The sequence below is a fragment of the Ranitomeya variabilis genome, chromosome 2 (assembly GCF_051348905.1).
Source record: "Ranitomeya variabilis isolate aRanVar5 chromosome 2, aRanVar5.hap1, whole genome shotgun sequence".
Lineage (NCBI taxonomy): Eukaryota > Metazoa > Chordata > Amphibia > Anura > Dendrobatidae > Ranitomeya > Ranitomeya variabilis.
In genome coordinates, this window is record NC_135233.1 from 930294920 (window position 1) to 930320996 (window position 26077).

At 46.0% G+C, this 26077-nt stretch overlaps 1 protein-coding gene across 1 annotated transcript in view; it reads left to right on the top strand.

Annotated features, from left to right (window-relative positions):
• The first annotated feature begins 5807 nt into the window (after positions 1-5807).
• The window catches only part of LOC143808225 (retinoic acid receptor responder protein 1-like), a 47026-nt gene continuing 26756 nt past the window's right edge, over positions 5808-26077 (top strand). Inside the window, exon 1 of the mRNA XM_077290667.1 lies at positions 5808-6106. Within this exon, the coding sequence (XP_077146782.1) occupies positions 5891-6106 (216 nt within the window). The 5' untranslated portion in view covers positions 5808-5890. The remainder of the gene's footprint in view (positions 6107-26077) is intronic.

The window sequence follows — 26077 nt, forward strand, 5'->3', positions numbered from 1 at the left end:
TAGAGGGTGCTAAAGACGTTAACTGGTGCTGACTGTCACGATATGGTATGAAATATCACATAAGTGTAGTTTCTCCTGTTAGCCCAGGCTGTGGGCTAAAACACCCCCCTTCCCTGTGTTTCTAACTGTCTGTGTAGAAGAGCTTGCCTTGTCAATGTATGTGAGGGGGTTTTATGACCCGTGCCATAAATTCCAGGCTCTGAAGAAAGTTACTCGCCCCCTCCCACCTCTTCTAGCTGGAACTGGAAAAATGGCTCCAAAAACCCTGGAAGTCCTTTGTTCCATTATTGTAAGATATTGGGCCAATGACTGGGGCTAAGAGAATCTTAAATAGAGATTGCTAAAGTCCATCGGAGCATCTATCCATCACTCTAAACATGAGCTTCTAACTCCATCAGGTAAAGAGTTTGGATTTCTCGGTAATTATACATCCCAGATAGGACATATTTTATCTCATTAGAAAGCCAACGTTAATACGAGATGAATGCTGGGTTTGTTATGACTATGACATGTTCTGGAGCAGAGATACAAGCATTAGAAAAACTGTATGACAATTACTAAGACTGAAGAAAGAGGAGGGCGATCGTAACTCAACCCTTTTTGGTGATGTCACAGGCTGCAGGTTATAAGTTTCTGGCAGGCTTCCAGGAGTCAGTTTTAGTTTTTTCCCTGAAGAGCCCTGACTGCGAGTCCTAAATGCACTCGGACAGATGGAAACTCCACTAGCCTGGTTGCCTGCAATGCTCTAAGAACATGTGAGTGTTATCTTTTCTCCTTTAATCCTTTTATGTTATAATTACCTTTGTACATATTTGCAATTGTCTCATATTGTAACATCCTTGTAATATTTTTATGTAAACACTGCCCTTTTTTTCGGAGTAAAATATATAAATTACTAGTTCGTTCTTCCTGTTCTAAAACGTACCCCGTCTCCCGAAGGGAATTACGCTACTGTGTTGGGTTAGCTTCGGACCCGTTTAATCGGAGCTGGTGGCAGCAATACCATGTGCAGGCTTTTGGGTGCTGTAGCGACTGCGGCGTTGATAATTATTGTTCCTGCCTGAGTGGGAGTAGTTTATCGCGTCGCTGCAGCATGCCCAATAGCCAGTACATAGCAGGCAGCCTTTCTGGCGACTAATTACCCTAGGTGCAGTACCTAATCTGACCTGAGAATAAGGGGGGCGCCAGAGAGCTGCAAGTGTTAAGTGGAACTGTAAGCGGGATACGTAAGTCCCTGCAGTTCGTGGTATACTGAAGAGCAGTGGGATACCTAGAATAAGCCCCTGCTGTAAACTAAGAGGTCAATAGCCTTGTGTGTGTCTTTTTATCACATTGTGGAGTGGAGGGATAACTAAGATAAGCCCCCCTGCACATGTGATAGCCGTCTGTTGGCCTAAAGTCACCCCGATCCGTGACGTAGGGGTGACGGTCACGGTGTGGATCCCTGACATATTGGTGAAAGCGGGGTGATTCGTGACAAATTGGTGGCAGCAGTCAGGGGTTCCTGACACTGACCACTAGGGAAGTGAGCTGGTTACTACTGGTAGGCGTATGCCATTGTTACATATGATGTGCAAGGGCATTAATGCCACTGTCAGGTTTTAGTAGCTGAGACTGGGTCTTGACAAATGAAGATCACCTTCTGTATCTGCACAGGAAGGCAGGTCCGGTCTCTGGTGAGGAATACGTTGACCCTGTAGCATGGCACTGTATGACACTGCATGGCTTGTAAGGCACTGCATGGCACTGTATGGCACTGCATGGTGCTGTATGGCACTGCATGGCGCTGTATGACACTGTATGGTGCTGTATGGCACTGCATGGCGTTGTATGACACTGCGTGGTGCTGTATGGCACTGCATGACGTATGGCGTTGTATGGCACTGCATGGCGTTGTATGGCACTGCATGGCACTGCATGGCTATTGTGTTTATGGCGCTGTATGACACTGCATGGTGCTGTATGGCACTGCATGGCGCTGTATGGTGCTGTATGACACTGAATGGCACTGCATGGTGCTGTATGGCACTGCATGGATTTGTATAGCACTGCATGGCGTATGGTACTGTATGGCACTGCATGGCGCTGTACGGCACTACATGGATTTGTATAGCACTGCATGGTACTGTATGGTACTGTATGGCACTGCATGGCGTTGTATGGCACTGCATTGTGCTATATGGCACTGCATGGCGTTGTATGGCACTGCATGGCATTTTATAGCACTGCATGGCGTATGGCGCTGTATGGCACTGTATGGCGTTGTATGGCACTGCATGGCGTATGGCACTGCATGTTGCTTTATGGCACTGCATGGTGTTGTATGGCACTGCATGGCATATGGTACTGCATGGCATTGTATAGCACTGCATGGCGCTGTATGGCACTGCATGGTGCTGTACGGCACTGCATGGTGCTGTATGGCACATGGCGCTGTATGGTACTGCATGGCATTGTATGGCACTGCATGGCACTGTATGGCACTGCATGGTGTATGGTACTGCATGGCATTGTATGGCACTGCATGGCGCTGTATGGCACTGCATGGTGTTGTATGACACTGCATGGTACTGTATGGCACTGCATGGCTTTGTATGGCACTGCATGGCGTATGGCGCTGCATGGCGCTGTATGCACTGCATGGCGTATGGCACTGCATTGTGTTGTATGGCACTGCATGACGTTGTATTGCACTTCATGGCGCTGTATGGCACTGCATGGCGTATGGCACTGTATGGCATTGCATGGTGCTGTATGGCACTGCATGGCGCTGTATGGCACGGCATGGTGTTGTATAACACTGCATGGCGCTGTATGGCACTGCACAGCATTGTATGGCACTGCCTGGTGCTGCATGGCATTGTATAGCACTGCATGGCGTATGGTACTGCATGGCGTTGTATGGCACAGCATGGTGCTGTATGGCACTGCATGGCGTTGTATGGGACTGTATGGCATTGTATAGCACTGCATGGCATATGGTACTGTATGGCACTGCATGGGGTTGTATGGCACTGCATGGCGCTGTATGGCACTGCATGGTACTGTATAGCACTGCATGGTGTTGTATGATACTGCATGGCGCTGTATGGCACTGCATGGCGCTGTATGGCACTGTATGGTGCTGTATGGCGCTGTATGGCAATGCATGGCGCTGTATGGCACTGCATAGCATTGTATGGCACTGCATAGTGCTGTATCGAAACAAAGGAAAGAGCAGACTAGGCCAATAATGGTATGCACACCCATGAATGCTATAAACATATCAAACAATTTTATTACACCTCAGAAAAGGACATGTACAGATAAAACCAATTAAAAAGGTCTAAATACAAGACCACATACCATCACCCCTAAATATATATATGGCATAAATAAGCCTAGCACATCAAAAATTATGAATACATACAAAATATATAAATATATATATGCAGGATATGTACATGTCCTTTTCTGAGGTGTAATAAAATTGTTTGATATGTTTATAGCATTCGTGGGTGTGCATACCATTATTGGCCTAGTCTGCTCTTTCCTTTGTTTCGATTATTCATTTACTGGCCAGGTTTTGCACCCTGCCTTTTCTTGATTTATGCAGGGGTGCACCACTTATACATAGTACTACTGCATAGTGCTGTATGGCACTGCATGGTGTTGTATGGCACTGCATGGCGCTGTATGGCACTGCACATCGCTGTATGGCACTGTATGATGCTGTATGGCACTGTTGTAGGGAGGAGTCCATTCTTTATATTGTGCTTTGTTTTTAGTGACCTTATCACTGCAGGACAGTATATTTCCATGCAATACCAAATCAGTGCTGCCAACTGATGCCTACTATACCGCCCTAAGACTGGGACCAGATGAGTGAATGTTGTTCTTATATTCATGAGAAGATCAGACGATTTTTCATTCAGACTGCCATCTCTATGTCCCGCGCCATCCATGTGACATCTGTTTTTAATAGAGCATCAATCAAAACATTTCACAAGGTCAAATACAGTTTATTATATTAATAGTGGAAAAAGATCCGTTAAAAACTGATCCCACATGGCGATGGCGGAAACAGAGGAGGCCCCTGGGCAAGAACAGTATATGGGCCCTTACAGTCCAATAGCCCATCATAATGCACAATCCCACCTGTTGTGGAGGTAGCAGTGACCCCCGTATTTCTTGGGCCCCTGGCTGCACAGGTTGCACCAATGATATGTCTGCCCCGCAACACAGATGGTGCATTAGATTTGTTTAATTTTTTTAAGAAGGCCTTTAGTTTTATGGACCATACAATGAGCTGAGAGTAGTGCATGGTGCGACCATCGGTCCGCCACCCGTGTGTAGACTCGTGCACCCACTGGTATCGGGCCCATGTTCTCCATGTGGGGGCCGTTCGGCACACAGGTTATATAGCGACCAAAAATGAGCTAGTCTGAACGAGCCCCAAGTGATGCCATGCGTCTGTTTTGTCCAATGGTTCTCTTAAACTTGGAGCCATTATAAGGGGTGCACAAGGCCTACCCACTTTCCCTTGCCTGTGTGTTACGTCCCTGAAAGTGACTGTTTCATATATATTGTGAAGTTGTATAATGCCTTTAATGCAGCTATAATGTAATGTGCATATGCTCCTGTAATTGTAGGGAAAGTATAGAATTCAGTGAGTTGTAGGAACTAGATTAGCCCACTAGAGGGGGCATTATAGGAATAACAATAGGACAGAATGATAGGAACTAGTTAGTTAGGAGGGGCCAACAGCATAAGGTATAGAGAGCTTCCTGCTTTTGGTCAGAAGAGCCAGGGAGCCCAGGCCGTGCAGTAGGGCCTCAGAGCCCGTGAAGGGCAGTTGAGCCATGTAACATTCTAGAAGTAAAGGAGCCCAGCTCGCCCAGGGCCTAAGGATAACGTTTGCTAAGAAGCAGAGGAATACAGGACAGCTGTGTCATGATGGCGGTCAGCTACTTACGAAGACGTCTGCATGTCTGGGGCAAAACAGATCGGGAACTGCTACAGTTAGTCAGACTGGTCAGACCAAGTGCTGCAGTACCGAGGTCAACGGTACTACCCCGAGGTATTCCTAAAGAAAAGAGGGACAGCACAGGTACAGAAAATGTGGCGTCTTGTGAAGTATCCTGTGCTGTACCTAAATGTGAACTGGACAAGCTGAGAAAGGAACTAAGTAAAATCGTTTGTTGGAGCTTGACTCTGTCTCTCTTTATCTGGAATCTAAAGAAAGAAACCCCCAGCGAATCAGGGAGGACCCAGATGGACAGGAAAGTGGACCAAAAGGTACGCTACCACTGGGACATTGTATGCGTGTGACGGAGGGCCAAGGTGCGCTGAAGCAGCCACCCCTGGGAGCCACGACTACGGCCCTGGCCTCCCTCACACCATGACACGGGGACCAAAGTGCGGGACGCCGCTGACTGCGGATGGCGCTATTCTTGTAGTCAGATACACTGGAAAGCTTGCCCCAAACCCCAGGACATAAATGTGACCCGCTCAGCTCTGGTGGAGTCTGCTGGTTGTCAGGGACCTGAGGACAGCAGCACTGCCTGCACCTGACACCCTCATCCATCCTGATTCCCGGCAGGATTACAGCCATGTGGGGCAGGAGGACACGGAAGACGAAGCACTGAGATGAGGGACGCAGCCAGGCATGAGCCGACTTCTGGGAACTAGAGAAGAAGCCGGGCGGAGGGGCTGTCAGAGCTCAGAGCCCGCAGTGACAGATGAGCCTGGGGGGCGGCGGCAGAGGACAGGGGGGCGGCGGCAGAGGACAGGGGGGCGGCCGCTGACACCCACATGGAGGCGGGGCACCGCCCGGGTATTAGTACCAGCGCAGCGCACAGAGCGGGCACAGCACCACATCCCTGCACTGGCAGCGCATCCCTCGGCCACCATGCGATCCGCTGCGTTTTTCCTGGCGTGTCTGCCCCTTGCCCTGCAAGCTTTGCCCTTCACTGTGTCCCCGGACACCTGGTCCTCAAAAGAGATCGCCCCCAACAGCAAGGAGAGCAGGCAGGCAGCCCGGCTGGCCGTCACCTACCACTACTACCTCTCCGGCTCCCCGCACCAGCTGCTGGAGGTGGATGACATCAGGAAGGCGACACTGAAGGTGAGTGACCCTGTGTGCCTGGCATCATGGTGCCCTGCCGTCCTCAGCATGGCATGGATACTGGCAGACTGACACATACAGACCAGTCTTATGTCAGCTGACATCACCTCACATCATAGAAAGGGGGCAAACACCACCCATGGGGCTGACAAATGGGTCAGATATGGGGCTGCGCTTACACTCTGCAGGTAACTGGGCTGCGGTCACACACTGCAGGAAATTGGGGGGCTGCGGTCACACACTGCAGGAAATTGGGGGGCTGCGGTCACACACTGCAGGTAATGGGGCTGCGGTCACACAATGCAGGTAATGGGGGGCTGCGGTCACACACTGCAGGTAATGGGGAGCTGCGCTCACACACTGCAGGTAATGGGGGGGCTGCGCTCACACACTGCAGGTAATGGGGCTGCGCTCACACACTGCAGGTAATGGGGGGCTGCGGTCACACACTGCAGGTAATGGGGGGCTGTGCTCACACACTGCAGGTAATGGGGCTGCGGTCACACACTGCAGGAAATTGGGGAGCTGCGGTCACACACTGCAGGTAATGGGGGGGCTGCTCTCACACACTGCAGATAATGGGGCTGCGGTCACACACTGCAGGTAATGGGGGGCTCCGCTCACACACTGCAGGTAATGGGGGGCTGCGCTAACACACTGCAGGTAATGGGGGGCTGCGGTCACACACTGCAGGAAATTGGGGGGCTGCAGTCACACACTGCAGGTAATGGGGCTGCGCTCACACACTGCAGGTAATGGGGGGCTGCGCTCACACTGCAGGTAATGGGGGGCTGCGCTCACACACTGCAGGTAATGGGGGGCTGCGCTAACACACTGCAGGTAATGGGGGGCTGCGGTCACACACTGCAGGTAATGGGGGGCTGTGCTCACACACTGCAGGTAATGGGGCTGCGGTCACACACTGCAGGAAATTGGGAAGCTGCGGTCACACACTGCAGGTAATGGGGGGCTCCGCTCACACACTGCAGGTAATGGGGGGCTGCGCTAACACACTGCAGGTAATGGGGGGCTGCGGTCACACACTGCAGGTAATGGGGCTGCGGTCACACACTGCAGGAAATTGGGGGGCTGCAGTCACACACTGCAGGTAATGGGGCTGCGCTCACACACTGCAGGTAATGGGGGGCTGCGCTCACACACTGCAGGTAATGGGGGGCTGCGCTCACTGCAGGTAATGGGGGGCTGCGCTCACACACTGCAGGTAATGGGGCTGCGGTCAAACACTGCAGGTAATGGGGGGCTGCGCTCACACACTGCAGGTAATGGGGGGCTGCGCTCACACACTGCAGGTAATGGGGCTGCGGTCACACACTGCAGGAAATTGGGGGGCTGCTGTCACACACTGCAGGTAATGGGGCTGCGCTCACACACTGCAGGTAATGGGGGGCTGCGCTCACACACTGCAGGTAATGGGGGGCTGCGCTAACACACTGCAGGTAATGGGGGGGCTGCGCTCACACACTGCAGGTAATGGGGCTGCGCTCACACACTGCAGGTAATGGGGGGCTGCGCTCACACACTGCAGGTAATGGGGGGGCTGCGCTCACACACTGCAGGTAATGGGGGGCTGCGGTCACACACTGCAGGAAATTGGGGGGCTGCAGTCACACACTGCAGGTAATGGGGCTGCGCTCACACACTGCAGGTAATGGGGGGCTGCGCTCACACACTGCAGGTAATGGGGGGCTGCGCTCACACACTGCAGGTAATGGGGGGCTGCGCTCACACACTGCAGGTAATGGGGGGCTGCGCTCACACACTGCAGGTAATGGGGCTGCGGTCACACACTGCAGGAAATTGGGGGGCTGCAGTCACACACTGCAGGTAATGGGGCTGCGCTCACACACTGCAGGTAATGGGGCTGCGCTCACACACTGCAGGTAATGGGGCTGCGCTCACACACTGCAGGTAATGGGGCTGCGCTCACACACTGCAGGTAATGGGGCTGCGGTCACACTGCAGGTAATGGGGGGCTGCGGTCACACACTGCAGGTAATGGGGGGCTGCGCTCACACACTGCAGGTAATGGGGGACTGCGCTCACACACTGCAGGTAATGGGGCTGCGCTCACACACTGCAGGTAATGGGGGGCTGCACTCGCACACTGCAGGTGACGAGGCTGCGGTCACACACTGCAGGTAATAGAGATGCGGTCACACTCTGCAGGTAATCGGGGGCTGCGCTCACATACTGCAGGTAATGGGGCTGCGCTCACACACTGCAGGTAATGGGGCTGCGCTCACACACTGCAGGTAATGGGGGGCTGCACTCACACACTGCAGGTAACGGGGCTGCACTCACACACTGCAGGTAATAGGGATGCGGTCACACGACAGGTAATGGGGGGCTGCGCTCACTGCAGGTAATAGGAATGCGGTCACATATTGCAGGTAATGGGGGCTGTGCTCACACGCTGCAGGTGACGGGGCTGCGGTCACACACTGCAGGTGACGGGGCTGCGGCCACACACTGCAGGTAATGGGGGGCTGCGCTCACACTCTGCAGGTAATCGGGGGGCTTCGCTCACACACTGCAGGTAACGGGGCTGCGCTCACACTGCAGGTAATAGGGATGCGCTCACACACTGCAGGTAATGGGGGGCTGCGCTCACACACTGCAGGTTTTAGGCATGCGGTCACACACTGTAGGTAATGGGGGGCTGCGCTCACACCCTGCAGGTGATGGGGCTGCGCTTACACGCTGCCGGTAACGAGCCTGTGCTCACACACTGCAGGTGATGGGGCTGCGCTCACACACTGCAGGTACGTTGCAGGGGAGGTTTATCATGAATTAAAAATTGCAGAAAAAAGTAAATTATGGCAAAAAAGAAAACACTGTGGCCCTAACATGGGAAAGTCACCCAGTGGTCCTACAACTGATTTCTTGTTTGAGGTCATTCTGTCTCTAGGAAAGCTGGGTGACAACCAGTATGTGTCACAACCAGTTCCTCTCTCACTCTTCGTAGTCACCCAGCTTTCCTTGAACCCGGAAAAGACATCATAGTAATTCAATACTACATTCTCTGCTCCGTTATCTGAGAAGTCTGGGTGACAATTAGTGGTCACCAGATCCTCCCAGGAATAAAATTCCTTCTAGGCCAAATGTGAATTAAGTCCAATATCTATTCAGGAAAGTAATGAAAAGCTAAACAAGCCAGTATGACAGGTAAAAAAACAGATCCTAATGGATGATGAAAGTTAGGCTGATTTCATATTGCGTTGCATAATCCATATTAGGAGTGGAAAAGACGTAATTCACAGAGACCACCAGATCCTTCTTTTATATGGGGCAGTCAGGTTCTGATCTGGTGTCCCTTGGTTTTATGGGAAGCATGGTGTCATGTGCCGGGATCTTCAGCTCTTCTTCCTGTGAATATGAAGGAATCTGTGAAGGAGGCTGTGACGCAGTTGTGAACAGAGCCTCAAACAGATCAGAACAGATCTGCCACAGCTGTCACTCGGGATGCATAGTGTATACAACTTAATTAGTCTGGATGGGATATTTACTAACTTGACAGAAGACAATTCAATATCTGTATGAATATTTATTGTTTTTATGGTCATCAACCATGAGAAATGCTCTCCACACTTTAAAAAGAGGAGAAAGTGAGAGGAAAAAATAGAGAAGGGTGAAGTAATAAAGATGGCATGTTGGCAAGATATTAAAAAAAAAGTGTATACAGCGGGCGAAATAAGTATTGAACACGTCACCAATTTTCTAAGTAAATATCTTTCTAAAGGTGCTATTGACATGAAATTCTCACCAGATATTGGTAACAACCCATCCAATACATACAGACAATGAAATCAAACCATAGATGTCCATAAATTAAGTTACATGTAAGACAGGGAAAAAGTATTGAACACGTGAAGAAAGAGAAGCACAAAAAGCCAAGGAAAGTTCTGACACCAGCTAATATCTATCAGTTATTAGAAAGCAATTCTGCCACTTAGAGAAAAATAATATCAGTGGGCTCATCTGATGTCCGCTTGTATATTAATTGGGGCTTCATCCCTTAGTGAACCATGATTGTAGTAATAACTAATAAACATGTTTCCAATAATATAAGTTAATATTAATAATTATTTTAAACAGCTACCGTATATACTCGAGTATAAGCCGACCTGAGTATAAGCCGACCCCCCTAATTTTGCCACAAAAAACTGGGAAAACTTATTGACTCGAGTATAAGCCTAGGGTGGGAAATGCAGCAGCTACCGGTTAACGTCAAAAATAAAAATACCAATAAAAGTAAAATTAATTGAGACATCAGTAGGTTAAGTGTTTTTGAATATCCATATTGAATCAGGAGCCCCATATAATGCTCCATACAGTTCATGATGGGCCCCATATAATGCTGCACAAAGGTTAATATTGGCCCCATAAGATGCTCCATAGAAACATTTGCCCCATACAATGCTGCATAAAGGTTGTTGGCCCCATAAGATGCTCCACACATTATGGCCCCATAAGATGCTCCACACATTAGGGGCCCCATGAGATGCTCCACACATTAGGGGCCCCATAAGATGCTCCATACATTGTGGTCCCATGAGATGCTCCACACATTATGGCCCCATGAGATGTTCCATACATTGTGGCCCCATGAGATGCTCCAAACATTATGCCCCATAAGATGCTCCTCATATATGCCCCATAAGATGCTCCATACATTTGCCCCATTTGCTGTGACTAAAATTAAAAAAAATCACATACCTCTCTTCGCTCAGGCCCCCGGCACTTGCGATAGTCACCTTCCACGTTCCATCGCTGCGCGCTTCTCTGTCTTCCATCCTCGGCACTGACTGTTCAGGCAGAGGGCGGCGCGCACTAATCGCGTCATCGCGCCCTCTGACCTGTACAGTCACAGTCAGAGGACGGAAGACAGCAGCGCGCAGCGATGGAACGAGGAAGGTGACTATCGTGCAATGCTCCCCCTCCCCTGATATACTCACCTGCTCCCGGCGCGGTCCCCTGGCAGCGTCTCACTGTCAGATGGTCTCCGGGAGCATCTTCCTATGTTCAGCGGTCACGTACCGCTCATTAGAGTAATGAATATGCGTGCATATTCATTACTTTAATGAGCGGTACCACGTGACCGCTGAACACAGGAAGCGCTGCCCGGAGACCATGGGACATGCAGGGACAGCGCCAGGAGCAGGTAAGTATGTCACCGCGCCGCTCCCCCTCACCCACCGACCCCCCCGCCGACACTGACTCGAGTATAAGACGATAGGGTCATTTTCAGCCCAAAAAAGTGGGCTGCAAATCTCGGCTTATACTCGAGTATATACAGTATATTAAATAAAGTTCTGTCACCAAGTCAGATGGCCGCTGTTAAAAATCAGGCTGTGACTGTCTGTGCAGCTCCGTCTGTTCCTCCGCATCAAGGATGGATACAGAAGCTGCCTGCTGTTATACCTGTATGCTGTATCCTATATATACTACCTGCTCCAACAAATGCAATCACTGACCAGAATCAATTTCATACAAACACTTATATCTACATAAAATCAATATAAAAAGATCTATAAAAATACTGTCACAAATGTAACATAGAAAACGGACTTTGGAAGCGAATCATTTTTTGTGATTATTGATGTATAAAATCATGCCCACATAAATGTCAAAAAGGAAATACAGACGGCATTATGTGACAATGTGGATTAAATGCTCTCCTATGAACACAGCCTGAGTGAGTAAGTGAGTGAGTGAGTGAGTAAGACCAGGTTCAGACCTCCAGGCGGTGCTGTGTGCAGCTTTGCATCGGGGACAGATGCGGGATCCACCTGCCATTAAATCCACTGGTTCGGCATACAGCTGATTACTGGTCAGGGGGCTGGTGCGTACTTGGACAGCACGCTGTCTGAAAATTCGTCCTTCTTATCAAGATTCATTGTGAGCAGATTTAGGATCAGATCAGACGGCACAGTTGTGACGCTGTCTGTGTCATTGACTACACGTGGCAAGCGCACTAACCGTCATGTTTCCACCGTACGTCTTTGACTTAGGCCTTCTTCAAGTATCTATGATAACTTCACATACGTTAAAAAAGAAGACTGATTTTCATCACTTTTATGGATATGATTTTTCAGTGTTTGCTCAGTGCATCGGTTTTTACTGTCAGTTTCATTGGTGATTTTCTCGTGTTCAGAGAAATACTGATGGAGGTTTCTCGAGCATCTCCTATCAAACAGTTATTAAAAAACGGTCAGCGCATGGATGTAACTAGGAAGTCATCAGGGTGCTTTCTGAGATTTTTACTGACCCATAGACTTGAGTGTGCAATTTTGATCTGTAACAAAAAACAGACCAGTCTTCATTTTTATTTTGTGGGGTCTTCGTCAACAAAAAACACAAACATGAGAAAAGCCACATAAACACTAATGGATACGTGTTCTATCAGTGAAAGGCATGGATAGAACATATACGTGAAATATGGATGTCTGAATTACCACTTGTGTTCAACGTTAATTTCATTGACGTTACATTTGGGTCAAGGAGTCAAAGAATGCACTGTCAAAGTGTGTGCAAAACCCACATAGTCCCAACTAGGCCAGCAGACATTACCCTAAGGCCGGGGTCACACTTGCGAGTTCAATGCGAGAAACTCATGCATCAATACCGGCACTGCCATCGGGACCGGAGCATGTGGCTGCATAGAAATACAGGCAGCTGAACGCTGCGGTCCAGAGTGCCGGCGGCAGTGCCGGAACTTGATGCGAGAGACTCACGCAAGTTTCTCGCATTGAACTCACAAGTGTGACCCCGACCTTACAATCGGATCACTAATGATAAAGTTGTGCCTAATTAATTACTGATAGGACTTGTGCACATTGCTCATGTATTCTTGGTCCTAGTGCTATCCGACAAAACATCTTATCGCACTGGGAGCAATGTTATTCTATGGAGCATGCAGTCCGCTTTCCACAGAAATAGAGAAGACATTTTTTCCCTCCCTTTCTTCGCCTCATCCGAGAGAATCAGATCACACTATGATTAAACTCTAATTAGAATAATCGGTCCGATTCTATCGGATGAGAGAATATACGCTTGCGTGCCCGAACCTTATAGGGGGTCAGTTATGACAACTGATAACATCTCAGAGGGTCTCAGATCTCCAAGATGTGTAAATGCAGGAGTATGGCTATCGTATAGATGGCCGTAAGACAGAAATGTTGAACGCTAACTGCCATATAAACCATTTTTCCTATGCAAAATCATTTTTTATAAGCTGGAAACATTGCACTTCACATTCAATATTTTTTTAGCTCATGTTGGCATTTACAGCCTTTAACCATAAAATTTGCAATTGTGTGATCTTCTAAGAGACCTTTTGTAACACCGCGCCAAACATAGGGCTCAAATGTCTGCAGCTGTTCATGCAGTTTCTTAGTTCTGGCATTGACTTCCATTCGACAAACGTATAGCATTTGTACTGGAGAACATACTGCAAGTATTTTGCTAGAGATTTATTCAACTTATATTTTGCAAGCCCCACTATTGTCAAATTCCTGGGCTCTACTGCTATAAGACACCTACAGCATAAAGAAGCTCACTACACACTTTGCCGTGCACTTTACGTCTACATATATACACATCGTGTCTTACAACCCGATTGAGAACATAAATGCTGAGAATGGACATTCAGGCAGAGAAGTAGAGTCTTCTCTTTCCGCTGTTTCATCTAAGAACATCACTGTAAAAGTCAGCTGATTTTCCTGATTGAAAACTGTTTTCTCCGCAGCATAAATGGGTTAAATTGCAAAATGCTTGAAAAAACAATCAACTTTGTAATTGACTTGTTTAAAAAATCCTTTCTTTTTTCAAGAACAGAGGGATTTTTAATGTTATTGCTCACTGCTCATTGCCTAGGTTACCAGCTATTTCTGCATTCTATTGGTCATGGCCAGACTCCCAGGCAAGAAGCGCAGCTCTTACAAGCTCTTTGCTATAGAGCTTGAAAGTGCCTCTCTGAAGTTGGCCAAATCACTGGATCCGGTCCAAATCAGAGCCACTGCGCTCCTCCAATTCTGCAAGGGCAAAGCTTCCTCATCTAGCAGCTTTGGATAGCTCACAGTTTGGGTCTGTACTGGCAACCTTCAGGAGACCCCCACCCTCCCACACTCCTGTGCTCACTTGAACAGCAATGTTTAGAAAACCCCTTGAAAGGGTTGCCTGGCCTTAGGCTACAATTCTGAAGACATATGAATGTGAATCGTCACATCGCACATGCTGCTTGCTTTGAGAATTCTCTGGCGCAGGGGGTGGCGGTGAAGTAACTGCAAGTATGCGATTTGCATACTTCCAGCCACATTCTGACTAGACATGTCCAACCTCGCTCAATACACTTGCATTTAGCAAGGCTGCACATGACTAGTCGGCACGTGACCGCATGTATGCAAATCGAATACTTGTGGTCATGCACCTGCACTGGAGAATCCTCACAGCGCGCAGTGCATGCGACTTGAGATTTACAAGTCAGCGCTTGTGAGAGCCTTACAAAGACCTGATGGTCAGATCGTGTGTATATATGCAGTTGCTTCTCCAAAAATTAGAATACGATCAAAAAGTTAATTTATTTAAGTTCTTCAATACAAAATGTGAATCTCATATATAGAGTCATTACAAACAGAGTGATCTATTTCAAGTGTTTATTTCTGTTACTGATGATTATGGCTTACAGCCAATGAAAACACACAAGTCATTACCTAAGTAAATTAGAATACTTTATAACACCAGCTTGAAAAGTTATTTTAAAACCCGAAATGTTGGCCTACTGAAATGTATGTTCAGTAAATGCTCTCAATACTTGATCGGGGCTCCTTTTGCATCAATTACTGCATCATTGCGGCGTGGCATGGAGACAGTCACCCTGTGGCTCTGCTGAGCTGTTATGGAAGCCCAGGTTGCTTTGATAGCAGCCTTCAGCTTGTCTGCATTGTTGGGTCTGGTGTCTCTCATCTTCCTCTTGACAGTACCCCATAGATTCTCTATGGGGTTAAGGTCAGACGAGTTTGCTGGCCAATCAAGCACAGTGATACTGTTGTTTTGAAACCAGGTATTGGTACTTTTGGCAGTGTGACCAGGTGCCAAGTCCTGCTGGAGAATGAAATTTCCATCTCCAAAAAGCTTGTCGGCAGAGGGAAGCATGAAGTGCTCTAAAATTTCCTGGTAGACGGCTGCACTGACTTTGGTCTTGATAAAACAAAGTGGACCTACACCAGCAGATGACATGGCTCCCCAAACCATCACTGATTGTGGAAACTTCACACTAGACCTCAAGCAGCTTGGATTGTGTCTCTCCACTCCTCCTCCAGACTCTGGGACCTTGATTTCCAAATGAAATGCAAAATTTACTTTAATCTGAAAACAACACCTTGGACCACTGAGCAACAGTCCCGTTCTTTTTCTCCTTGGCCCAGATAAGACGCTTCTGGTGTTGTCTATTGGTCACAAGTGGCTTGACACAAGGAATGTGACTTGTAGCCCATGTCCTGGATACGTCTGTGTGTGGTGGCTCTTGAAGCTATGAGTCCTGCAGCAGTCCACTCCTTGTGTATCTCCCCCAAATTTTTGAATGGCCTTTTCTTAACAATCCTTTCAAGGCTGTGGTTATCACGGTTGTTTGTGCACCTTTTTCTACCACACTTTTTCCTTCTACTCAACTTTCCATCAATATGCTTGGATACAGCACTCTGTGAACAGCCAGCTTCTTTAGCAATGACCTTTTGTGATTTACCCTCCCTGTGGAGTGTGTCAATGACTGCCTTCTGGACATCTGTCACGTCAGCAGTCTTCCCCATGATTGTGGAGACTACTGAAACAGACTAAGGGACCTTTTTAAAGGCTTATGAAGCTTTTGCAGGTTTTTTTTGTTAATTATTCTAATTTACTGAGATAATGACTTTTGGGTTTTCATTGGCTGTAAGCCATAATCGTATACAGAAACGGAAATAAACACTTGAAATAGATCACTCCGTTTGTAATGACTCTATATAATATGAGTTTCATTTTTTGTATTGAAGAACTAAAATAAATTAACTTTTTGATGATATTCTAATTTTGTGAGAAGCACCTGTAGGTGATCAATATTATGAAACTGTAAACGCCTCTACCCATCGGGCAGTGTGCACACACTGCATCAAGCACACAGCCCTCAGATTTTTCCAAAAGCATGTAAAACCGCAGCAAGTGGGGACAGTGTTCTACAGCTGCAGTGGCTGTTCGTCCTATAGTATTTCTTCTGCCTCTTATGTATCTGCTGTCCTGCACACAATAATCGTATTAGCATAAAATAAGAAGCTGCATATTAATGACAAACTAGCTGGTTGCTATAGCAGTCATTGAATAGTTGAGCGGTTGCCATAACAAATAGTCAATTGGTCTTCTGTTGGAGGCTCCAGCTTTGGGTTGTGTGGCTCTGCTTAACTTTGATTGCAACAAAGGAATTAATATTTGTATACAAAGCGGGTGCCACAATGCATCCAGGTTCTTCTCCGCCAGGTTCAGCAGTCAGGCAAACTGAATGAATGGTAATTGTATTCTGGAAATGTTTAATAAAATGTTTATGTATGTTTAAAAAAAAAAGCACGTTATAAGAGTAAGTTCACACATTGCAATTTAGGCATTTTTTAGATTTTCATTTTTCAAATAAGTAATTATTTTCCTCAAATTTAGAACAAAGGTAATAAACAATATTGAAAACACCATCTATGAACATATCTTTATAGGATTAGGGACACATTTGGGGGCATTTTATTACTTAAAAAAACACTCCCATCAATGTTTTCATCCTCTTAATACACTGATGAAATAAAGGGAACACTAAAATACCACATGCCAGATATCACTGAATGAAATATTCCAGTTGCAAATCTTTATTCAATACATAGTGAAATGTGTTGATAACAATAAGACATAAAAATGATCAATGTAAATCAAAATGAATATCCCATGGAGGTCTGGATTTTGAAGGATACTCAAAATCATAGTGGAAAATCAAATTACAGGCTCATCCAACTTCAGTGGAAATGGCTCAAGACAAGGAAATGACGCTCAGTAGTATATGTGGCCTCCACATGCCTGTAAAACCTCCAATGCCTGGGCGTGCTCCTAATGAGGCAGTATATGTTCTCCTGAGGGATCTCCTCCCATACCTGGATTAAATCATTAGTCAACTCCTGGACAATCTGTGGTGCAATGTGGCATTGGTGGATGGAATCTACTATATAATTGTCTAAGGTTCACTTCCGTCTGTATGTCTGTCTTTCTGTCACGGATATTCATTAGTCGCGGCCTCTGTCTTTCATGGAAATCCAAGTCGCTGATTGGTCGTGGCAAAACGCCCACGACCAATCAGTGACGGGCACAGTCCGGCGGCAACATGGCTGCTCCTTCCTCCCCGCAGTCAGTGCCCGCTCCATACTCCCCTGCAGTCAGCGCTCACACAGGGTTAATGCCAGCGTTAATGGACTGCGGTGTAACGCACTCCATTAACGCAGCTATTAACCCTGTGTGACCAACTTTTTACTATTGATGCTGCCTATGCAGCATCAATTGTAAAAAGATCTGTTACAAATAATAATAATAAAAAAAAGGTTATTCTCACACTCCGACGTGGCGCGGTGTCCTCGGCAATGCAAGCGGCAGGTTCCGGTGCCAAGGATGCTATGCGAGAAGGACCTGCCATGACGTCACGGTCATGTGACCGCGACTTCATCACAGGTCCTGCGTGCCTGCGCAAGAAGGACCTGCCATGACGTCACGGTCATGTGACCGCGATGTCATCACAGGTCCTACGCTCATACCAACCCTGGGACCAGAAGCTGCCGCGTGCATCGTACACAGGCGCCAGGACTTCAACGGCACTTTGGAAGGTAAGTATATGTTTATTTTTTATTTTACGTCACTGGGCAATATACTGCGTGGCTGGGCAATATACTACGTGGCTGACCAATATGCAATATACTACGTGGCTGGGCAATATACTATGTGGCTGACCAATATACTACCAACTACGTGGCTGGGCAATATACTACGTGGCTGGGCAATATACTACGTGGCTGGGCAATATACTACGTCACTGGGCAATATACTGCGTGGCTGGGCAATATACTACGTGGGCTGTGCAATATACTACGTGGGCTGTGCAATATACTATGTGGGCATGCATATTCTAGAATACCCGATGCGTTAGAATCGGGTCACCATCTAGTGAGAAATAATATCCCAGATGTGCACGATTGGATTCATGCCTGGGGAACGGGCAGGCCAGTCTATAGTATTAATGCCTTCATCATGCGGGAACTGCTGACACACTTCAGCCACATGAGGCCTAGCGTGTTATGTATCAGAAGGAATCCAGGGCCCACTGCACCTGCATATGGTCACACAATGGGTCTGAGAATCTCATCCCAGTATCGGCAGTCGGGATACCTCTGGCTAGCATATGGAGGTCTATGCGGCTCTCCAAAGAATTGTCTCCCCACATCATTACTGACCCACTGCCAAAACTGGTCATGCTGGAGGATGTTGCAGGCAGCAGACCGTTCTCCATGGCATTTCCAGACTCTGCCACGTCTATCACATGTGCACAGTGTGAACCTGCTCTCCTCCGTGAACTGCACAGGATGCCAATATCGAATCTGCCAATCTTGGTGTTCTCTGGCAAATACCAATTGCCCTGCATGGTGTTGGGCTGTAAGCGCAACACCCACTTATGGACGTCGGGCCCTCAAAGAGTCTGTTTCTGACAGTTTGAGAAGACACATGGATGTTAGTAGACTGCTGGAGGTCATTTTGCAGGGATAGGGGTGAGAGCAATGACAAAATGCAAAAGTGACCAAAACAACAGCCAAAAAATGATGAGAACAGAGAAATGGTCTGTTGTCACCCCCTGCAGAACCACTCCTTTATTGGGGTTGTCTTGCTAATTGCCTGTCATTTTCACCTGTTGCTTCATAACTGGACGGGTTTATTTCACAGAAGTGTGATTGTCTTGGAGTTACATTGTGTTGTTTAAGTGTTCCCTTATTTCTTGAGCAGTGTATATTTCAATCAAAATATTATACTGCCTTGTGTACTTACAATTGCTCATTTTGCCTTTCTACCCAGTTAATTCTTACATTTTCCATTAGGTCTATGACATCATGAAAATACAAACAAACCAGCTTAATCTTTCTAAGCTCTATGAAGAAACAAGAGGTCAATTTTCCCTTTATGACACTACAAACGTTCCTGACAGGTGGAGGAGGGAGCAGCTGGTTCAGGAGTGAATTAAAGAGGTGGATGATAAATGAAAAAAAAGAGACTTCCTGTTTCTACATAGAGCATAGAAATGAGAACAATTAGCTGGGAAGAAAGGCAAAATGAGCAATTATAAGTACACAGTGCTATATGTTAAGGGGATAAAAACTTTGATGGGCGGTTGTTTTTAAATGAATGTATTTATGTCTGTTAAGCATTTATCTAATAGAGTTTCATATAAAATATTGGACTGTTTAGCGTGTACTGCCTCTGCGTATCACAGCACATAGCAGTTAGCTGAATGAGTTAACAGCAAAGTACACCAGTGAGCTTGTCTGCTGGCAGGGTCTGTTTAATCTCCTATATATATATATGCTCCAAAATGATTTGTCCGGGCTTATAATATTGACGACCTATCGGTAGAATAGGCCGGAATATGTGAAATTGTAAAAAACATACAGTGTAACCCATTCTACTAAAGTAAATCATTCACACATGCCTGACACTTATTGCGTGGTCTGTTAGTTTTACTTGTTTTGCTTTCTTATGACTGTCTGGCAGTGAACACTTGGAACACATAAGATAAAGTTAGACGTTGCTGTCTTGAAGTAACATATTGACTGTGATTATTTATCACAATGACATTTGGTGCAGAGTGTTCCAATAAAGGGAAGGTTTGTGGGAAGGCCGCACCGCCAGCCAATCTGTCAGCACAAGCTCTAGATAAAAAGGCCACATGAGACTCGTTCTTGTTCCTACAGAAAGGTCACTGTCCCAATAACTTCTCCCATCTTCACTGCTAGGCCTGGCATGTGTTTGTGAATTGTTTTCCTGCCCTCTAGTCATAACACAGTTATGTTTCGCTAGGTCTCCTCTGTCTCCTGTTCTAGAATCTGTGGAACATGAAGGACGTTTAAAGTGCAAATCTTGTTATTCGTTTATTTACTTTGCGTGTTTCCTCTTGTAAGAGTGTGTGCACACATTAAGTATTTGGTGCAGAAATTTCTGCACCTCTTGGTAGGAAACACGCAGTCGCAAAAATGCGTATATAGCGTCTTGTATGAGTCCAGAAATTCTGAGAGTTTTCTGCACAGAACAGAAAGATAATGTAGAATTTTAGAAGAGTGCACAAAGATAATTATTTATCTCTGCTTTGGTTAAAAACCAGAGTAATGGCAGCACAGGTTGTTCTGACTGTATCTTGTTGACCTTCTGATAATCCAGAATAGTTAATAATCCAGCATCTATCTAATCTGTTAACCATCTGTATGACAACAATTGCCTTTTATGTAAATCTATAGACTACTCAAAAGTGAGTGCCGAGATGTTACTATGGATTTAAGTCTCCCGGGTTCTCAGAATCCTATTTCAGGTTAGGTTTGGGATTTCTCCGTTTGTGTCGTCATGGTAGAGATTGCTGTGCTCCAGTCAGCTCCAAATCCTCAAACCATACAATGTGTTTTGAGGGAGAGAGATTCTCCATGCTCTGTACTATAGAATGCAACAGAGTAGCACTGTCACATATATTAGGAAATCGTTTATTCCCCTGGTCCATCGATTCTGCTACATTCATCTGCCTAAAGCTGACTTGAAGGGGTTGTCCACTCTAAATCTACAAGTCTGCATTCATTCTCTATGTGAATTCTCACATTGAGTGCACTGGGAAAATGCATTTTAAATTGACTACACAGTGTTGGCATCTACAACAACCATGCTGACACTATGCCTGTTACTGGTACAGTTCCTGAAAAAAATCACTTTTAATTCATACGCAAATGAGGAAGCTTCAGTGCGCCCTTGGTGTGACCAAGAGTTCGGGGGAACCATTATGCCTTGCATATTGGGGCCCTTCCTCGATTCTTATTGACAGTGCTTGATTCCCAGAGCAAGCACTGTCTGAATGCTGCCGGCATGTGTGCAGGCATCGGCCCCATGTGTACCCCTCCTTCCTTCTGATGCTGCCTGCTACACTGATACACCTTGAAGTGCAGCGAGCGGTCAGAAGAAAGGAGACAGGTATTAGAACGGGTCCGGTCACTGTGTGCGCGTGGCTAAGCACTACCATTGCGCATGCGCACACACGCAGGCAGCATTCAGATAGTGCTTGCCTCCCAGAGCAAGCACTGTCAATCATAAGCTGGGGAAGGGCCCTGAGATAGGGGGAAATACCACCAAAATGTTAAGGGTGTAGAGGTCCGATATTAACATCAGCTTTGACTATCAAAAATTAATATGCAACTTAGAGATGCCTTAATGTTATCTGTTCCTTATACTATATACTAACTGACACAAAACAGTGAATCAATAAAGGATATTTATTTCACACAAGTCTACAGTCTACTACATATATACAGTTCTGGCAAAAATTAAGAGACCACCATATCAAAACCCTGTCGTGGGCAGCCCAATCTCCAGACCTGAACCCCATTGGAAACCTCTGGAATGTAATCAAGAGGATAATGGATAGTCACAAGCCATCAAACAAAGAACTGCTTAGATTTTTGTGCCAGGAGCAGTGTGAAAGACTGGTGGAAAGCATGCCAAGATGCATGAAAGCTGTGATTAAAAATCATGGTTATTCCACAAAATATTGATTTCTGAACCCTTCATGAGTTAAAACATTAGTATTGTTGTTTCTAAATGATAATGAACTTGTTTTCTGTGCATTATTTGAGGCCTGAAAGCCCTTTTTTAATTTTGACCATTTTTCTTTGTCAGAAAAAAAAATACAAAAATGATTGCTTAGAAATTCGGAGACATGTTGTCAGAAGTTTATAGAATAAAAGAACAATTTACATTTTACTCAAAATGTACCTATAAAGAGAAAAAACAGACAAACTGAATATTTTGCCGTGGTGTCTTAAGTTTTGCCAGAGCTGTATATATATTTCTACCCAAGCTGGCAACTATAAATATTTACACATACAGTTGTGTGAAAAAGTGTTTGCCCCTTCCTGATTTCCTATTCTTTAGCATGTTTGTCATCTTTAAATGTTTTAGATCACCAAATTTAAATATTAGGCAAAGATAACACAAGTAAAAACTAAATGAAGTTTCTAAATGAAAGTCTTTATTATTAAGGAAAAAAGAAATCCAAACCTACAGGGCACTGTGTGGAAAAGTGATTTCCCCCTTTAAAACATAAATTCACTGTGGTTTATCATCTCTTTGGGAAGCGGAGTTAAAATTCCCTAGCCACACCCAGGCCTGATTACTGTCACACCTGTTCTCAATCAAGGAATCACTTAAATAGGACCTGCCTGACAAAGTGAAGTAGACCAAAAGGTCCCCTAAAGCTATACATCATGCTGTGATTCAACGAAATTCTGGAACAAGTGGGAAACTAATTGAGATCTATGGGTCTGGAAAAGGTTATAAAGGCATTTTGTAAGCTTTGGAACTTGAGCAAACCACAGTGAGAGCCATTATTCACAAATGATGAAAACATGGAATAGTGGCGCGCCTTCCCAGGAGTTGCCCGCCAAAATTACCCCAACAGCACAGTGATCACTCATCCAAGAGGTCACAAAAGACCCCTTAACAATATCCAAAGAATTGCAGACCCCACTTGCCTTAGATAAGGTCACTTTTCATGACTCCACCAAAAGAAAGAGACTGGGTAAAAATGGCCTGCATGGCAGAGTTCCAAGATGAAAACCACTGCTGAGCAATAAGAACATAAAGACTTGTCTCAGTTTTGCCAGAAAACTTCTTGATGATCCCCAAGACTTTTGGGGGAATACTCTGTGGACTGACGAGAAAAAAGTTGAACTTTTTGGAAGGTGTATGTCCCATTACATCTGGCGTAGAAGTAACAGCATTTCAGAAAACAAACATCATGCCAATAGTAAAATATGGTGGAGGTAGTGTGATGGTCTGGGGCTGTTTTGCTGCTTCAGGAACTGGAAAACTTGCTGTGATAAATGCAACCATGAATTCTGCTGTCTACCAAAAATCCTGAAGGACATGTACGGCCATCTGTTTGTGACCTCAAGCGCACTAGGCTTATGCAGCAGGATAATCTAAAACAAACCAGCAAGTCCACCCACCGCTTGAGAAAAAACAAATTAAGACTTTGGAGTGGCCTAGTCAAAGTCCTGACCTTAAGTGGGTGGGGAAAGACAGTCACAGGTCCCACTCCCTGTACCCCAGACAAGCACCTTATTTTTTCCAGGGAACCACGGACGGCTAGGATATAGTATTACATATTGGCTATTTAGTTGAATGGATGTCCATGTAGTACAGAAACAACATGAGCTCTGCAGAACATGAGCAGCTCATACAGTGCTGCTATTTCAGCTCATAGACTGAGGTACACATCTGTGATCCCCGCTTTGTGATGATCTTCACGATGCAGCCACTTTAAGGCTATGTTCACACTTTGCGGGTTTTGCCGCGGATCCGCAGCGGATTTGACACTGCGGATCCGCAGCAGTTTTCCATGCAGGGTACAGTACAATGTTACCCTATGAAAAACAAAACCCGCTGTGCCCACGCTGCGGATTTCCGCGGGAAAAGGCGCGTGGCTTTTCTGCGGAAAAAAAGAAGGAGCATGTCACTTCTTGGTGCAGAATCGCAGCGATTCTGCACCCATAGAAATGCATTGATCCACTCACTTTCCGCACGGGGCTGTGCCCACGTTGCGGGAAGTTAAGCGGATAATGTGCCGATGGTACCCGGGGTGGAGGAGAGGAGACTCTCCTCCAGGCCCTGGGAACCATATTTTGGTGTAAAAAAAAGAATTAAAATAAAAAATGATGCTATACTCACCTCTCAGCGCTGCCCGCGGCGTCCGGTCTCAGTTGCTGTGCGAGCAGGACCTGTGGTGACGTCGCGGTCACATGACCGTGATGACGCCGCGGTCACATGACCGTGACATCACGAAGGTCCTTGTCGGCACAGCCGCGTGCAGCGCCGGGGAGATCGCGACGTCAGAGGGTGAGTATAACCAATTTTTATTATTTTTTTACATTACTATTGATGCTGCATATTGCTGCATATGCAGCATCAATAGTATAGGCGGAAACCCGCAGCGGAAACCGCGGAACAAACCGCGATAAATCTGCAGGGATAACCGCAGCGGTTTTGCCCTGCAGATTTATCAATTCCGCTGCGGGATTAACCCGCAGACCAAGCCGCAAAGTGTGAACGTGGCCTAAGGTTTCAGCTCCGTAATGCACAGACACTGGTTTATACTGTACTGTTTCCCAACTTCATTGGCAATGACAGTCTTACAATAAAAATATAACCTTGGACACAAAATCATTCCGACTGTTGTATGGGGAAGAGATGCATCTTTTTTTTTTGTCAGTAGTTTCATCAGTGTAAACCTGAGACAGCGGAGGATTGCCATGTAGTCCCAGCGGCTTTGGTGGCTGCATCCACACTTGCTCAGAATGTTCCTAGACACTTGACCTGTTCTGCTGTTTTGGAATGTTTGCCTGTGAGTGATTGTGATTCTGTACAGATCCCCGTGTTTCCTTCCTGCCTCTAGGGTTACATCTCATACCTATGTCCCTACACTTGGATTACTATTAGTATCTACTATAATTAAAACATTACTAATTTTATTTATTGACACGAGAATATCAGAATTTGGTGGAAAGTGCAGAGGGGTTCTGATGTTCCTTACCGTGGTTGATTTTTTTTTCAATATGAATGTGATCTTTTTATGTGTTGATGTGTTTAATATGAATATAAACTTTTATCAAAGTGGCTATATAAACAATATACAGACTAAAGGTGGCCATACACAAAAGATGAATGTCGTTTGTACCTGTCAATTTCAGTGAGATCAACTAACCATCGAATGTGTATTCCTCAGTTGTGACTTTCCTATTTTGCAGATGTTGGTGAAAAGAAATGATGAGCATGTTAGATTTAAACCTTTAAAGGAGTTAATCTGGGCTATTTTTTTTTTTAATTACTACAGACCGAAAAACTACCAGACAGGTAGTTGTTGATCTTGTGCTACACAGAGAGGTCATTGACCACTCCTACCGATGATTCTGTCACTCTCGGTGACTTCATGTCGACAGAGTGTTGTTTTCCCTTCGGCTCTGATTTGTTGATGGTGCGTGACTGCTGACGTCATGCTGATTGACAACCGACTACCCGCTGCCTATCTGCAGGGAGTTGGCTGTCACTCAGGATGATGTTGGCAGTCACGCCCCATCGACAGAGCAGCCCAGTAGAAGAGCTGCCCTGTTATTGTGGAGAAGTGACTGTTCCGAGCCAGCGCCAGGCAGAACAGGAAGGTTGCTGTCCCTGTTAGCAGTGAACTGCCTGTGGGTTTTTAGTCCCATAGCAAAAAAAAAATATTCCTGGATAACCCCTTTAAAGATAATCTGTCACTGTTTGCTATTTTGTTTGAGAGCAACGTAATATAGAGACAGAGACCTTAGTTCCAGTATTGTATCACTTACTGAGCTGCTTGCTGTAGAAAAGAGCTAAGCAAATTGATATATAGTTGTGTTTATTAAAGTCTATGCTTTTTCTATGCTCAGGAGACCAGTAGGCAGTTTTGCTTGTGATGGACAACTATCTCTATAGGCACAGCCATAAATGTACAGTATCTGATATTTTATTCCAGAGAAATCAATTTTTTCTTAATATGTAAATGAGTTTTGATGGCCCTGACACGGATGTCCTGAGAATCTGCCCCAGCGATTATTGTAAATGAAAGGGGGAGTTACCAGTGTG